Source organism: Myotis nattereri, assembly GCF_964212035.1.
Source record: "Myotis nattereri genome assembly, chromosome: 3".
In the NCBI taxonomy this organism is placed as follows: Eukaryota; Metazoa; Chordata; class Mammalia; order Chiroptera; family Vespertilionidae; genus Myotis; species Myotis nattereri.
The window spans coordinates 162421027-162436837 of record NC_138077.1 but is presented as its reverse complement, the minus strand read 5'-3'; the positions used below and the strand labels follow the sequence as shown (position 1 = coordinate 162436837).

Genomic DNA, 15811 nt, shown 5'->3' with positions numbered 1-15811 from the left:
ATTTTTTCCATTGATTCCTAGAGAGAGTGGAAGAGAGAGGGAGAGACAGTGAGAAACATCGATGTGAGAGAATCACATCAATCGGTTGCCTCCTGCAGGAGCCCTGACCAGGGCCTGGGCCAGGGAGGAACCTGCAACCAAGGTATGTGCCCTTGTCCCGAATCAAACCCAGGACCCTTTAATCCGCAGGCAGACATTCTACCCACTGAGCCAAACTGGCGAGGGCTGATTAACATTTTTAAAAGTTCATCCTTGTTGCTCTTCTCTCTTTCCTTCTCTTCTGTTCCTAAACAGTTTAGTGCACAAGCCATTAGACAGGGCTGGGCAAGGTCAGCCTCCTCACGGGGGACAGAGCAGGATATCTGACTCTGAGGCAGGTGTAGAGAATATGCATGAGGGTGGTGAGGATGGTGGGTGGCAGCTACATGGCATGACATGTTGGAGCCAGAGCTGGAGGAGGAAAGGGTCTCCACAGGGGCTTGGGGCTGCCCAGCCAAGGTTCTAGAATCCAGGTACAGCAAGGAACCTGAGCAGAATGAGGAACATTGCTCAGTGCTGAGTTCTGGAGCCCAAGAGAAGGGAAGTCAGGTGAGGAATAGACCAAAGAAGGGTGTCAGAACACAAGGGGGCAAGAAAGGCATCCACATATTGGAAACAGTGGGTATGGGATGTTGGAGCCCACGTGGGATAAAGGAGGTATCCGTGTGTGTGTGTTGAGGGATGGGATTGTGACAGCAATGGAAGATTTGTACATTCAGAGGCATTGATTAAATAAGTAAATACATTAAGGAGTGTGGGAACCAGGTTTCTCACCATCACAGAAGAAACGTATAGATATGGGAAGGGAGAAAACTGGAATGGACCCTGTGATGTTGATTGGAATTGGAGATATGGGTATGAATTTATAATTTGGGAGGAGGGAGAGACCTAAAAATGTTTACACATGGATGTATATCCATGCATGTTGTCTAGCTTTGCCTACTTGATGAGAAGGCCTGGGAGCAGCAACACTTCAAACGGCAAAGAGCACACCAAGCTCTTCTAAATTCTCCACCCAAAGGAAACAGTGTTTTGAAGAAATGGTAGATTCCAAGGTTGGGACAAGGAATGTACAAAACAAGCCAGGAACATCTCATGTGGGAAAGTAAAGAGGTACTCAGAGAAAGATGGGTGTATCTCAAAGGGAGAGCTGCTCGATTTCCTAGGTCTTTACACATACCTCTATGTAGCCCTACCCCTGTCCCCGGGAACCCTCTTCCCTGGGGACTCTTGCTTGTCCTTTTCCTATTTGTGGAAGGTACCTCTTAGAGCAAGTACCAGATTCCCAGGCACTGACATCCATCTGTACATGCTTACATCATGCTTACATCACTATCTACCCCAGAGAGTAGAATCCATGCCCATAATGCTCATATTTGTACCCTTAGCACTTAGCATAGCACCTGACATTGTGCTTGATAAACAACATTGGAGAGAGAAAGACAGATGAGGTTATAGGTGTAAATTTAGAAATCGTTTCTAGAGCCAACAGAGTTAAGTGGGGGAAGCAGGAGATTTGGACGCTGCGTGGCCTAGGTTTGAATTACAGCTGTGTGACCCTGGACAAGACTTAAACTCTCTGAGCCTGCTTTCCTTCACATGTAAAATGGGTTGTCAGGTGGGGCCAATGTAATAACGTTTGTAAGGCACTTAGCAGGTACACAGCAGATTCTAGTTTCTTTTTCCCCCTTAAAAATAAGAATAAAAGCCATCAAAGAAGACTAGAAGTTCAGGACTCTAAGTTATCTTCCTGACTTCACTGTAACCTTGATAGATGAACCTGGATACGTTATTTTACTTCACAAGGCTTCTTGGTAAAGTGAGATGTGGAAAAGTGAAGGAGTGAGGAGTGGGCTTTATGACCATCCTGCTACCAAGATCTCAGAGCTCTAAAATTGTAAATGCTTTCCTTTTTTTGGATGATGAGTACAAAAGGTAAAGGTTTAGAAAGATTTTGCGATATTTAAAGTATGTTCCTCAGTTTTAGCAGTCAAGGCATGCGACGTCCATCTTATGCTGGATCATACCATTGACTCATTTTTACCTGCTTAAAGTATAGGTAACTTGAGAAGTGGTGGTGGTGTTTAGCTACTGTTGAGCATATTAATAATTTATGAGCCATCAAGGAATTAACACACATTTTCAGTTCTCACTGCATTTTTCCTTATTCATAATTCTTTGCCTAATTGCTTTTTCCTTTAAAAATGGGGGAGCTGAGACCTTGGATGTTTGCCTAATGGCTCAAACACAGCCATGACCCATTGCCAAGTCTTTTAGTCCTTTTATAGCCTGGGGACATTTGCCATTGAAAAAAAGCTGATGGGTTTGATTTTCCTGAAAGAGATATTTTGTACTGAACTCTGACCCCATTAAATACTTTGGCCATTGCCCATTCACTGTAATGAGAGCAATAAATTTGTTTTAATTTAGGACATTATCAAGTAGGGAATATTGACAGAGACAAAATAATGTTTTGAAAACAGCCAGAATGAAATCATGAATAAATAAACATATTGAGCTTAGCTGATAAATTAACAAATGCTTATTCATAAGAGTCTGACTAGACTATTTCAAAGTTAGGCCAAAGGTGATCCCATTTCTAATGGAGTCTCTTTAGGCCAGAGAAAGGTGTGCTGTACAGAAAGACATTGCAAAGCCTCAGAAGGCATTTGTTCCTCTGACAGATCTGTTTTAAATAGATCTATTTATTTTCAGCTGAATGCCAAAGGGAACAGCCAGATGACTCTAGTAGCCTTTTCTATGACAAGGCATTTATTTTCCTTGTGTAAACACCTTTATTAGGGATCTCAGAGGGCTGTTTCTTCCACCTTTCTTTGTATTAGTCGTGTAGATATTAGTGTCAAAAGAACTGAAATTCTGGTTAGAATGTTACTTGTATATGTTTCCTTTTGAGTGAGAGAAATGACTCCTAACTTGGATATAATCCTCGTGAGGAAGGGGAAGGAAGGGGATAGGGTGCATTGATGCTCATGCTAATATTCTCATGTAGGTAACATCATTATGACAGATGGCCAAAAGAAACAACAAACCGCCCAGCATATTTACAAAGCTGTGAGGCCTTGAGTATGTTGCCTTATGCAAAGTCCAAATGGCTAAATCTTCCAGGTTACAGGTAGCCTGAGGGCTTTTCAGCTGCATACAAACTAATTGGGCCAACTTGAGTGAAAGAAGAATTTGCCTGAAGTCTTTAATCATACTGGTAACCTAACAGTTTTCTGTTCAACGTAGCCCAGGGCAGTGTTTAGGAGAAGGGGTCCATGCAAGATCAGCTCGGGAAAGCTTACACGAGATCAAAAACACACACACTGAACTTTCTAAAAGAAAGTGTCTCATGTTTTGGCACCACTGCACGGGGACAGGCAAGCTGATGTTGGACAGAAAGAAAGCATGTTTTATAAGATCTAGCAAAACATGAAAACGCTGATCTGCTTTCTGATATGATGAGGAATGTTTCTCTGTGAGAAATTGAATGTCCATCTTCATATGCAAAAGGCCCCAAACTCTGTAACTTATCACTAAGTCAGTGAGCTCCCCATATGGTAAGATACCAATAGTTTGACATATGCTATGTATGATTAAATGTAGTGTGTTTTAATAAAATAAACTGATGAACAAAAAAGATCCAGAGACATAAAAGCATGGAACAGACTGTCCAATCTCAAAGGCAGGCAGGGGTGGGTGAGTGAGTAGAAAAAGATTAACCAAGGGACTTGTACCCATGTATGCATAACCCATGGACACAGACAGTGGGGTGAAGGCCTGGGGCAGGAGGTGGGGGCAGGCTATAAGGGGTTAATTGGGGGAAAAAGGGGACATATGTAATACTTAAAGATAAAAATTTCTTTTTTAAATGTAGTGTGTTTTAGAAGAAAGAGCATGGACTAGAAATTTGAAGATCTTTTGTTCATGCTCTGGTTTGCCTCTTACTCTGTTATGCACATTATTCAAACTTTCTGAGCCCAACTTTCCACATGCATAGAATGGAGGTAAAATTAATGCCTTCCCAGACACCTCATTTTTACCTCATGAAGTAAAAATGTTTTAAGCTAATCAATAGAAAAGTGTGTGCAAGCTATAAAGCCCTCTGCAAATCTAAGAAATTATTATTATTATATCATTATGATAGAAGTCAATGCTCCAAGTCTTTACTTTTTATGCAGTTGCTGTAATTTCACTCTTGCTTTCAAGCCATGCAGGCTATATATATTCACTGCAATTCACCAAATCTAAGTCCCCAGCTCTGCAAAAACCACACTTGGACAAATGTGATAAAAATGGACTGTATGCCCATCTGAAGTCTTCTCTGGAATGCAATTCAGTCAGAAGCCATTATGGCACTAGCAAATATTCTGAGAATTCATGAAATCCCACAGCCAAAACCATGATTCATTGCTCCAATGCCAAAAGCATTTGGCAGGCTGTATTTGGAAGTCACAATACTGGCTACTTTTGAGGCTTGAAATGGGTCCAGGTGGACTCATTGTGGTACTGCCTGCTATCACCCTATGGGGAGATGGCACCAGAAGTCCTCAGAGTCTCTTCCGACAGAATTTTCCTTCTTTCCTCTTGGTCCTTGGTTAACAACATACCTTTCTGGATTAACAGATAACATCATGTTTTAGGGTTTTTCCCCACCCCTCGGGCATTGCAACATAAATATTCTACATGAATCTTATATAAAAACTTTGTGAAGCAGTCCGGATTTTTCAGTACCTAACATGCCATTTAAACCTCTAATGATGGATGTAAGTGAAAGTGACTTCTTCACACTTTTCTTAGGTTCATCCTCAATGGTGGTGTGGTTCTTCCTTTGAAACTGAGCATTAAAGGAGATCATTCTTTCAAGCAAATAGCACAGTTCAGTTACAGTTTCTTTTTTCTTTTTTTTAGTTTTTGTCATTTCAGTCTGATTTGCAGGAGGAAGTAAGGACAAAATAATCATCTATGATCACTCTACATTTCCTATAAGTCAAATGGAATACATATACACAAAAAGCTACAAACACCACATGAGTTGTAGTGGTAATGTGTGGCCAGGTATGCTGTGGCATGTGTGTGGGAATCAGGCATTCAGACCTGGCCAAATGTCACACACTTCAGAGAAGGAAGATAAAAAAATCTTCTGCCTGAGACGGAGCTGTGAAATCTCACTCTGCCTTTCCAAAACATCAAAGCCGGTTTCACCAGTCTACGTGGTTCATGAAAACCTTTAAAGAACCATAGAATGTAAGAGATAGAGGGACCTGGGTTGTCATGTCATCCAGGTGACCACTTACATCCTTCTTACAGCACCCGGGGCCATAAGATGCTCCAAACACGGTTTGAACACTTCCAGGGATTGGAAGTACTCCCTTCTAGAACAACCCAATCTGTGTCTGGACCATTCTATGTTTAGGAAATGGGCTATTTTGTTTTAACTATACCCAATGTCTAAGGCTCAGCTTAACCCTGTGGGTAATGTCACCTACCTGAAGTGTGTAACAGTCCTGCATGTCAGCCAGTGACAATCCAGTCTAACAATTTGTTGGCCTGGCACAACTCTCCCTTCTTAGTTACAAAGTGATCAGTGGAAAGTCTGTCCAGGGTCTGTGAAAATCCAGATGTATGTTCTAGCCTATGGATTTCCCCCTTTAAATGTATCCCCACCCAAAAGAAATAAAGCAAATCTAACATGACATCTTTATTCTTACTAAACCCATGATGGCGTCTAGTAATCAGTAATTTGTTTAAGTGTACAGAAAAATTCTGTTTTAATATTTATTTTTTTTCTGAAGTTTTGTCTACAAAGCACATTAACCCACTAGTTTAGATTATAGACTCTGCCTTACTCCTGCTTTGAAGAATTTAAGCTAAATTTGGGGTATATTCTATCTTCTAGCATTTTTCCCATGCTTCATAGCTCTTCTGTAGTTTACATTTACTTCTCCTTGGATACTTTTTGCCTAATGTGCTTGCCATGAGCATCATTTTCTCTGCATTCATTTCAGCCAAAATAGCCTCACAATTTCATTTTTAACACCCTCCTTGTCTTTGGTCAGGGTGCACAGTTCATTCACAGACCATGGGACTATTTGCAAACGTGCTAGTTTGTGCTGACAAGCCATGGCCTAAATGGCGTGCACACACGGATGTACAAATCGCGTATGTGGACTTGGGTGAGAACTACCCTAAGTAACGGACAGTCTGCTGGGTAGTCTACAGCTATAAAGCATGGACTGAGAAGCAAGAAATATGTTTTCGATTTTGGTTCTGTTCTTCATTCTAGATAAATTATTCATTTCCTAGTGCAACTTTGTAGGAGACAATGGCTGATGATTATGCTGATCTTTACAGATACATCACAGAGCTTATATGAACTGTTTAGCCTAAAATGACCGAAACATTTTTAGCACTAAAATAAGATACAGCAGTAGGATGTGATAGTACGCAAAAGGTAACCTGAGGACCATATTATTCACTCTGAGAGAGAAAATTTCATTCCATTCTCACGAAAAGTATACCTGAAATGACCCATATAATACTATATATTCTTCACATATAGGCCTTAATATGATATACAGTATCCTTTTAGCATAAAGAAGCCTACCTAGTTGAATATTAATACTGAAACACTGCAAAATTGAGTGCCTTTCTTACCTGCCATTAGTTCACATTGACTTTCATTGAAGTCATGGTGCAGCTGCATCCCTGGAAATGCTTATTTTCACTGATCACAGCTTCGGCAAAGAGGGGTCCTGCTGTTTCTGTTTAAACTCTGGGCTTCTGTGAAACTTCTGCTGACATCAGGATGCACATGGGTGGAGGACAACTAGTTTCATTGATCAGAGTCTGGTTTCTTCTGCTTTGTTTGACTTGGGCATGCTTAGCTTCCATCTGTCTGTCATCCTGTAACAGCATCCAGAGCCGGAGTATGTGGTATCTCTTGGGCAGGAAGGTTAAGTCCCCTGGCACAAATCGCATTCAGCAACTGAATAAATAAGGCAGCTTGAAGATGGGCTTTTATTCATAGGAAACCAGATAGCCTTTTTGATGATAAAATATTTATTCTCTATTATCTTGTTGTTGCTAAGACTACTGTGCATAGCACATTTCTTAAAAGGAACTAGGGTGCTAAAGAGGTTATAGGTATTAGTAGAGTATATTTTATTTTTAAAAATATCCTGAATGACATTCTATTGCCCAGAATTGAGTGTAGTTTGCCATTTAAAGTGGATTGAGATCACAGCATGTCCCACTTTAAGTCAATACTTTTTATTCTTCCTTTTAATCATTGCTTTCCTCTAAGAAACAGCATCTTTCCTTTATAGCTTAAGAAAGTGAGGCCAGCCTGGCTGGTGTGGCTCAGCAGTTGAATGTCGACCCAGGAACCAAGAGGTCACCAGTTCAATTCCCAGTCAGTGCACATGTTTGGATTACCGGCTCCATCCCCAGTACGGGTGCATGTAAGAAGCAGTCTAATTATGATGTTCCTCTCTCATTGATGCTTCTATCCCTCTATCCCTCTACCTTCCTCTCTCTCTAAAAATCAATAAAAACATATTTAAAAAATAAAGGAAAGTGAGGCCAACCCTGGCTGGTGTGGCTCAGTTCGTTGGGCATGGTCTTGTGCACTGAAAGGTTGCTGGTTCAATTCCTAGTCAGGGCACATGCCCAGGTTTCAGGCTTGATCCCCGTAGTGGGTATGCAGGAGGTAGGAAGTATGAGGAGGTAGAGGATGGATATTTCGAGGTACTACTCTCACATCAATGTTTCTCTCTCCCCCTCCCTTCCTCTCTCTCTAAATATCAATTTAAAAAATCTTTAAAAAAAAAAGAAAAAGTGAGGCCAAACATGGAGTTATTTGTAAAACAATAAGTGAATTAATTGTGGAAATTTAGAGAAATCTAACTTCTCTGAGTGAACATTTGGCAATAACATTATTTAACAAACTTGTATGATTTTAACTATTTATAAAGAACCAACTAAGCCCTGTGGGAGATCCAAAGGTCTTAGATAGGACCTCAGCCCCTCAAGAGTATCTGCTTAGTGGGGTTCACTAGCACCCCATGCAGATCACTCTTCACCAAGGCAGGCTCTGATAAGCACTGTGAAAGGAATGCAAAGAGCTAGAGGGCATGGGGTTCAGGCTGGGGGTTTCCAAGAGGACTTTGAGGACATGCTGTCTTTGAGTTGGACCGTGATGAATAATCAAAGTAGATAACATTTACTGAGTGCTTACTAAATGCCAGCACTGTTCAAAGGACTTCAAACTTATTAACTCTTTTCATTCGCATGATGAACCTTTTAAGTCTTGTATTCCCATCTTATAGTTGCTTACATGAGGCATAGAGCAGTTAAATGAATTTGTCAAAGGCCATAGAGCTAGTGAGTGATGGAGTCAGAATTCAAATTCAAGGAGTCTGGCACCAGAATGCTCATCTTCACCACAACATCACACTGCTCCCTGTCAGGGATAAAAAAAATACATCACCAGGTAGATTCAATTATGGGAGCAGCTCAGCTACCGCATGCAGTAGGGAAAATTCAGGAATGTTTGCAAAGTCCACATCCCATTAGTGTGGCTTGAATTTAGGAAAAGGTGACGGGGGGGGGGGGGTTGGATAATGCAAGATACACACAAGGAGGATTGGATTTCAGAGGAATTTGAACATTAGCCTGAGGAACTACAGTGGGGGAAGGTGTGTGCATGGTAAGATTTTTGTCACAGGAAAACCTTGTGAAGGGGAGGATTGAGTGACTGAAGAGAAGGACATCACTTAGGGATCTATTAGTTAAATCTTTCAAAAACTTTTTTTTTTCATGTCTTCTATGTTCCAGGCACTGTTCAGAGTGTTGAACATGTAGCAGAAAATAGGGAGACAAGGTAGACAAGGCTTCCAATCTCATTTTGTAAAAGAATATGGACAGTATGTAAATAAATGGATAAATAAGCACGATAATTTTATGGAATTCTGAAAGAAAGAAATGAGTTGATGTGTAGTGATGGAAAGTGACCATAGGCAGTGACCATGGAAAGTGACCATGGCCACTTTGGAACGGTGGTCAGGGAAGGCCTCTCTGAGGAGGTGACATTCCAACCGAGGCCTGGATGCAGAGGAGCCAGGCCTGGGCGAAGGCAGGACAAGGGTCCAGCCAAACAGGATTGGGGTTCATCTAGCATTCCAAGCAGAGTCAATGCAATAGCTCTGGATTGAGACGGAGCTTGGAGAGTTGATGGGACAGAAAGGATGCCCAAAAGAAGTGCTTAGCACAAGCTGGGGAGTGGCGTACCTGCAGAGGCCTTGGCGAGGAGGGTAAAGCATTTGCATTGTTTTCTAAATGAACTGGGAAGCCAGCGAAAGGTTTCAGTAGGCAGTAGCTTCGTCCGTTGTATATGTTGAAAAGGTCACTGCACAGTGCACAGAGATGGATTTTACGGGGACAGGAGTTAAAGCAAGAAGATCCATTAGGAGCCAAATTGCGGAAGTCCAGACAAGAGAGAGATTATATGGCCTAGACCTTGAGGGAAGAGAGAGGTGGGTAGACTAAGGTTACATTTTGGAGGCAGAGCTCAAACGTTTTGACTTAGGTGAGAGATGTGGGAAAAAGAAAGGTACCAAGGATGATCCCAAAAAATTTTGGCTTAAGTAACTGAATGATGCCGTGGCAGGAATTGAGATGGAGAGTAGCAGCTTGGGGACAGGATATTAAAACTTCTGCTGTGGACACTGTGAGGGTAGTCCTGGAGATAACTGTGCAGCTTATTTGAGAATGCTGAAACGTGGATAAGACAGATATCTAAGTAACTGACCGATGTGATGAAATATTAGTGTGAGGGTTTTGATAACTTTAGGTTTTGAGTCTGAAGAAGTGGGAAGGTGGCAATGCCATAAATCAAAATGATAAAAGGGTAAGAGGAGTGTAGAGAAAAGAAGGATTAATAAAGGCCAGGAATCTGGAAGAAATTCCCTTTTGAATAGTGGATCAGCACACATGCTTTAGAATATGAGAAACTTGGGTTTGAATTCTACATGAGCCATTTATCAAACCTGTGTGTTATTCAATTGCTCCATCCTCAGTTTTCTAATCTATAAAAGGAGAGAAATGTTTTGATAATGCTAAGATAATGATAAAGATTAAATGAGATTATGTATGTATGTAAATGATTAGTACATAGGAAGCACGCGGCGTATATCATTGTCACGCTCTTTTAATTGCCACCATAACAATAATAATACCTTCTGGGATGTATTTGATTTATATTGGTTATTACTAAGATAGTAATGTTGTGGTTATTAGTTTCTTTAAAGTAAGGCTTGCAAGCATATTAACCCAGATTTTAGATTCAGTGATCCTTTTTGTTATATTTAATTATTAAAACAAACTCAAAATTATTTAGGTACTTATCCCATCTAAATAAACTGAGGGTCAGAAAGGGTGACATGCCCAAGGTTACAGCTGGGAATTCTAGCCTACCTGGAGGAGCCAGGGCTCACACTAGATCTGACTGACTCCAAATACAGTAGCCTTCCTTCCCTCTTATCCACAGGAGACACATTCCAAGATCTTCCATGGATGCCTGAAATCACAGATAGTACCAAACCCTACATATGCTGTGTGTTTTTCCTATGTATCCATACTTATGATAACATTTACACTATTCTTGCACTTTGGGGCTATTTCAGTAAAACAGGGGTTACTTGAGACAAATACTGGGATACTGTGACAGTAGGTCTAATAACCAAGATGGCTACTAAGTGGATAAGGAGAGGGTAGCATATATTGTATTACTGAGGAATTCTACTCCAAGTCATATTCCTTGGGTAAGTGGTTATACTGGACAAATGGATGATTCAATTTAAGATTCATAGATTGTTTATTTCTGGAATTTTTCATTTAATATTTTTATACTGTGTTTGACCATGGGTCACTGCAACCATGGGAAGCAAAATCATGTACGGTATATGGGGGGGACCACTGAAATTCTGAACCCTCCCTTGAATTGGTAAAAAACACGTTTGTTTTAGTTTGCCAGTTCTCTGGGATCTATGCTGAATGAAAAAAAATCTGTTTTATAAAAATGTTCTTAGCAAACCACCACCATGGTTTTCACAGTGTGAAACAGTGCATCTCCTTGAATTTTCCAGTGCTGGACAGCGTTCCCCTCAGGGCCTGTCTTTGGAGGAGATGAAGAGAAACCTTCAGTTCTCACCTGTTGACAAATATGGTAAGAGTACACATTCTTCAGACTAATTAAGGAAACTGCCCAGGAAGGTGATATCTATTTGATAACAAGGTGGGAAATTTCTATTTTGTAATAACTAGAAATGAAGGTCGCTTTTAAAATATTACAAAAGCGCAAAGTTTGATCTTGAAGTTGTATAATTCTACATTTACCTTTGAGTTTAATAATGTGTGAGAGTGTGTGTGTACATACATGTGTAAGTGTGTGTGCAAGTATATGGGAGCATGTGTGCACATGGGAAAATGTACAACCCTTCTTAGGAAAATCATCTCCTGCATCCCGTGACATTTCAAACACACCGTGTTGCCACTTGACCGAGTCCATGCCTCTAAGCCCCACATCACAGGGATGTAGGGAGGGAAGGAAAAAAGAGAGATGAGTTTCTACACATACATCATATGTTGGGGGAGTGCTTCCCCTTTAACAAGTACCCAAGGGTAAAAGGTACACCCAGCCATTTCCTCCAAAAGGTGGAGAGGAAGTAAGGGCCTCACTGATGAGATCCATTTTGCACAGGACTGCTTTAAAAGAAATTAATAAAGCTCGTTGAAATCGTTAACACAGTGCTATGCAGGCCTCTGAAGCCAGAGGGTCTCCCTTATCATCAGCTGCCGTATGAACGTGCTGGGCCCGTGACGTCCTTTTCCTAACCTCTAAGCCTGAGAGGCTCTGCATTATTTGGAACGTTAGCTCAGCAGGCTCATTTATTCATGGGAACTTCCTCTGACAATACGGAGGACTGAAAAAAAAAAAAGTATGTCAGTTAAAGAGATCAGGTTTATTCCAAGCACTGGGTTTGGGGAAGAATAAGTTGGATGGCGTGTTCCCAGTGTTGTGATCTAGATGGCAATCGAGTCCCGAGGCCCTCAGCTTCGGGATCTTCACCAACGCATCCCATCTGCAGAGTATCGCTACCTCAGGCATTGGGAAGCTTTTAAGACACAGAGCGGAGAATTATTCCGGATAGATGCAGACAAACTATGTGGGAACACATTCAAGGAAAGAATTGTTGTGCTTCTGCTCCCAACACATGCACAGAAGGCAACTGAGTGCTTTTTATCATCAATTTTACTACACAATTGGCCAGTCCAGTAACAGGGGAGATGTTCTCTGAGTGTTACATGTTTGATAGATATAATATCATGTTCTCAAACTTTTACAGGTAGGACTGTACAACCACAGATATATAGGGCACCCCATGAAATGTACACTTTGACCAGGAGTCTTTCCTTTCATGATAGAGTTTCAAGATGAAGCATCTCTTTGATTCAACGATCTGTTTCTTAAAGGAAGAAGACTTGGAGTAGAATTCCGCAATATGGAGAAATAAGACAAAGGGATGCAATAGTACAAAAGTTGCATTTTTCCATGCCTATCTGTACCAAGGGTAAAAGAAAACATGAGGGTATTTAGATGGAGTGGGAGCCCCAGTAGACAAAGAAGATATATTTACTGCCCTCCCCTAGGAGCATCAGACTGTGCAAGGAAGAACCCTTTAATTGCCCTCCATTTCTACTTCATAAACCCGCTGTGGTATAACAGCAACTTTATGAACTGTTTCTTCTCCCCCGCCCCACACCCCAAAGAGCAGGGCTAGAGTTCACCCTAAAGTAACAGAACATGTGATGTGCAGACATGGTTCAGTCTTTTCCTAAAGCCTGTGGTCAGATTTCACTTGGGTGCCCCTTACGTTGAGTGGCTACCCAAGAGCAGCAAATCTGTCCTTCAACTCTGGCAATGACAGCTTCAGTAATAAGTGACGACACCCATGCCCTGCTGATTTCGCTACCCCTCCCTGGAGGAGAGCCTGCCCACGCTGGAGGGAGGTACGCTCACTATCAGATTTCCATTGGAGTGATGTGGGGAGAGAGGCATGGAGCATTGCAAGGCAGTAAAATCGCTTGTGGTACATCAGAAGGTTGATGACAGTAATAAAAGGATTACGACCTTATTAACACATCTATCCATGCCTGAATGCAGTCACAGTTTCAGGCTGGACAAAAGGAATATTTTTGCTCCAGGGTGTCGATTTTGTTCGAGTCCACCCAGAATTAGGACTCAGGAATGTGTGTCCTGCCTCCCCTCATCTCAGCCGGGGCCAGCCCCACTGAAGGCCGGTCCGCAGCAGCAGCAGCAGCAGCTATGTCTTTCCTCACAGGAGAGTTTATATGCTGCCTAAGAGATTCTGACGGAGATCTTTCTTATGAAAATAAATGCGCCTATCCAGCTGCATATTGCTAGATGTCTTGATGCAAATGTAGATGGCTGAGTCCTGAAAACTCTGCTATCAAAGGGGAGCGAAAGCAGCAATAGGTATTGACAAATGTGCCCATTTCCCCAGAAGCAATGAATAGCTTCCTCACTAGGAATGCAAAGGTAACTGCTTCCCTGCCTTGCCCTGAGTCCTCTAACATAGAGGCCAGATCCTGAGCCACTAGCTCATGTTCTGGACACACCCAGGCCTATTGCTTCCATGAGCATCAAATGCCACTGGTTTTTAGACCTAAGCATTAACATCCACTTAAAAATTGGGCTCCTAGCCCTGCCTGTTTAGCTCCATGGTGGAGCATCAACCTATGAACCAGAGGTCACGGTTCAATTCTGGTCCGGTCCGGGTATATGCCTGGGTTGTAGGCTCCATCGCCAGTAGGGGGCATGCAGAATGCAACCGATCAATTATTCTCTTTCATCACTGAGATTTTTATCTCTCTCTCTCTCTCTCTCTCTCTCTTTCTCTCTCTCTCTCTCTTTCTCTCTCCCTTCCTCTTTGAAATCAATAAAAACATATATATTTTAAAAAAGAAAAAACAAAATAATTTTGGGTTCTTAGGTAGGAAAAAACAAACCAGAGCCAACCCACTCCAGAGAATAGCTCTTTCCTTTATCCCTACTGCCATCTCCACCTTCCCTTTTTAGCCATAGTGTTTTAGTGCTCATTCTGAATCAGACCCTGTACTGATTGACTTATGTGCCTTACCAACCTTATGAGTAAGTGCTACTCTTTCTCCCATTTACAGATAAAGACATGGAGACTTAGAAAGGTTAAGTTGACAAACATCCCAGAAGCAGTAAATAGGGAAGCCATTGTTTAAACCCAAACTTGCCTGCCATGGAAGCCCATGTTTTTAGCCACCATGATACACCATCTTTCTGAACTGTACCCTTCTTTATTCCAAACTCAACATGCCACCTTGCCAGCTTGGACCCAAGCAGACAGCTAGCATGTATGTTCCTCTGGTCTCAGCTCTCTGTTTTTATTTTAAAATTTGCTTTTGTTTTACAACTGCTTGCCAGCAACCCTTGTCTGGACTCTGTATCCATGAACCAGGAGAAACTGCCTGGCAGTTGTGCATGGCACTGGGTGAGGCGGGTGGAGAATAATGGGGAGATGGACTCAAAGGCCAAGTAACAGCTGAACTTCTTTTCTCACGCAGGCTACGTGTCCGATCCCATGAGCCCGATGCATTTGTATTCTTGCCGGAATAGTGGCAGCTTTGAGGACAGCAGCTGACAACATTCTGCATAGACCTAAGGAGAGTGTTTCCCCCAGACAGACACAGCAGTTTCAACCATTGCAGACTTGCTTCCAAATAGAATATTTTACCCTCTAAAATCTCCTTAAATTTGCTTGTTTATACCAGTCCTATTTCATTCCCTACCACAAGTTGGGCTTTGGATCCGTAGCCAAGGAATGAAATGCAAAAGAACCAAGACAGAATGTACTTGAAGAATTGGTTTTAATTTTGCAAGTGAAAAAACAAATGTATGTTGTTACTTGGAGATGGGGCCTAAATCTGTGGTGGGCACAATTATGTTCTCCTAGACTGAATTATGTAGATTTGTGTTTGAGAGGCATGGGTTTGATTTCTTAGAATATTGTTTTATTTTCTTGTCTCGTTATGTTACTTTTAGTGTCCAGCTTGGTGATTAAAGGTTCTTTGGTGGCATATAAAATTGGTTCAGAAGTGTGTTTCATTCCAACAAGACTGGTACTAAGTATACCTTCTTTTAGACATACTGGTAGAAAAAAAGCCCTGACCTTCAGATAAAGAAACTTGCATAAATATAACACAACTATTTAGCCTCCTTTTCTACGTCTTCCCAAGTTCTCTGTGCTCTGCTTGGTCAACCTGTTGCCATCAGGAGCAAGGTGTCATAAATGCAATTGATACAATCATGAGGCTGGCCCACAAATGCAAACCTGCCATTCACAGAGTCTGACTGACATAGTGCATGGGGAGGGTATCTGAGGTACCCGTTGCCTTCAGAAAATGAGAACTCTGCCCTCCATGCTTATTTCAACCAGAAGACAGAGCTGCTTCCACCAAACAAAATAGTTTTGCCATTGAAATACAGACTTAGAAAAATAACAGGGAGGAAACCTTAAAAATTCAGTGTGTTGAGTACTGCTTTTAATATACATTTGCCAACGATACATCTAATAAGATTAGTAAAGGAAGCTTGGGTGTCCTCTAAACCAAGGTTTCTAGATCTCAGCATGATTGGCATTGTGGAGGGGATCATCCT

General features: G+C 41.6%; 1 protein-coding gene across 1 annotated transcript in view; it reads left to right on the top strand.

The window, feature by feature from the left end:
* Positions 1–15234, top strand: part of LOC308517138 (serine/threonine-protein kinase TNNI3K) — a 283922-nt gene extending 268688 nt beyond the window's left edge. The window contains exons 24-25 of the mRNA XM_081088195.1: positions 11187–11266; positions 14719–15234. Of these exons, the coding sequence (XP_080944321.1) occupies positions 11187–11266; positions 14719–14795 (157 nt within the window). The 3' untranslated portion in view covers positions 14796–15234. The remainder of the gene's footprint in view (positions 1–11186; positions 11267–14718) is intronic.
* The last annotated feature ends 577 nt before the right edge of the window (positions 15235–15811 follow it).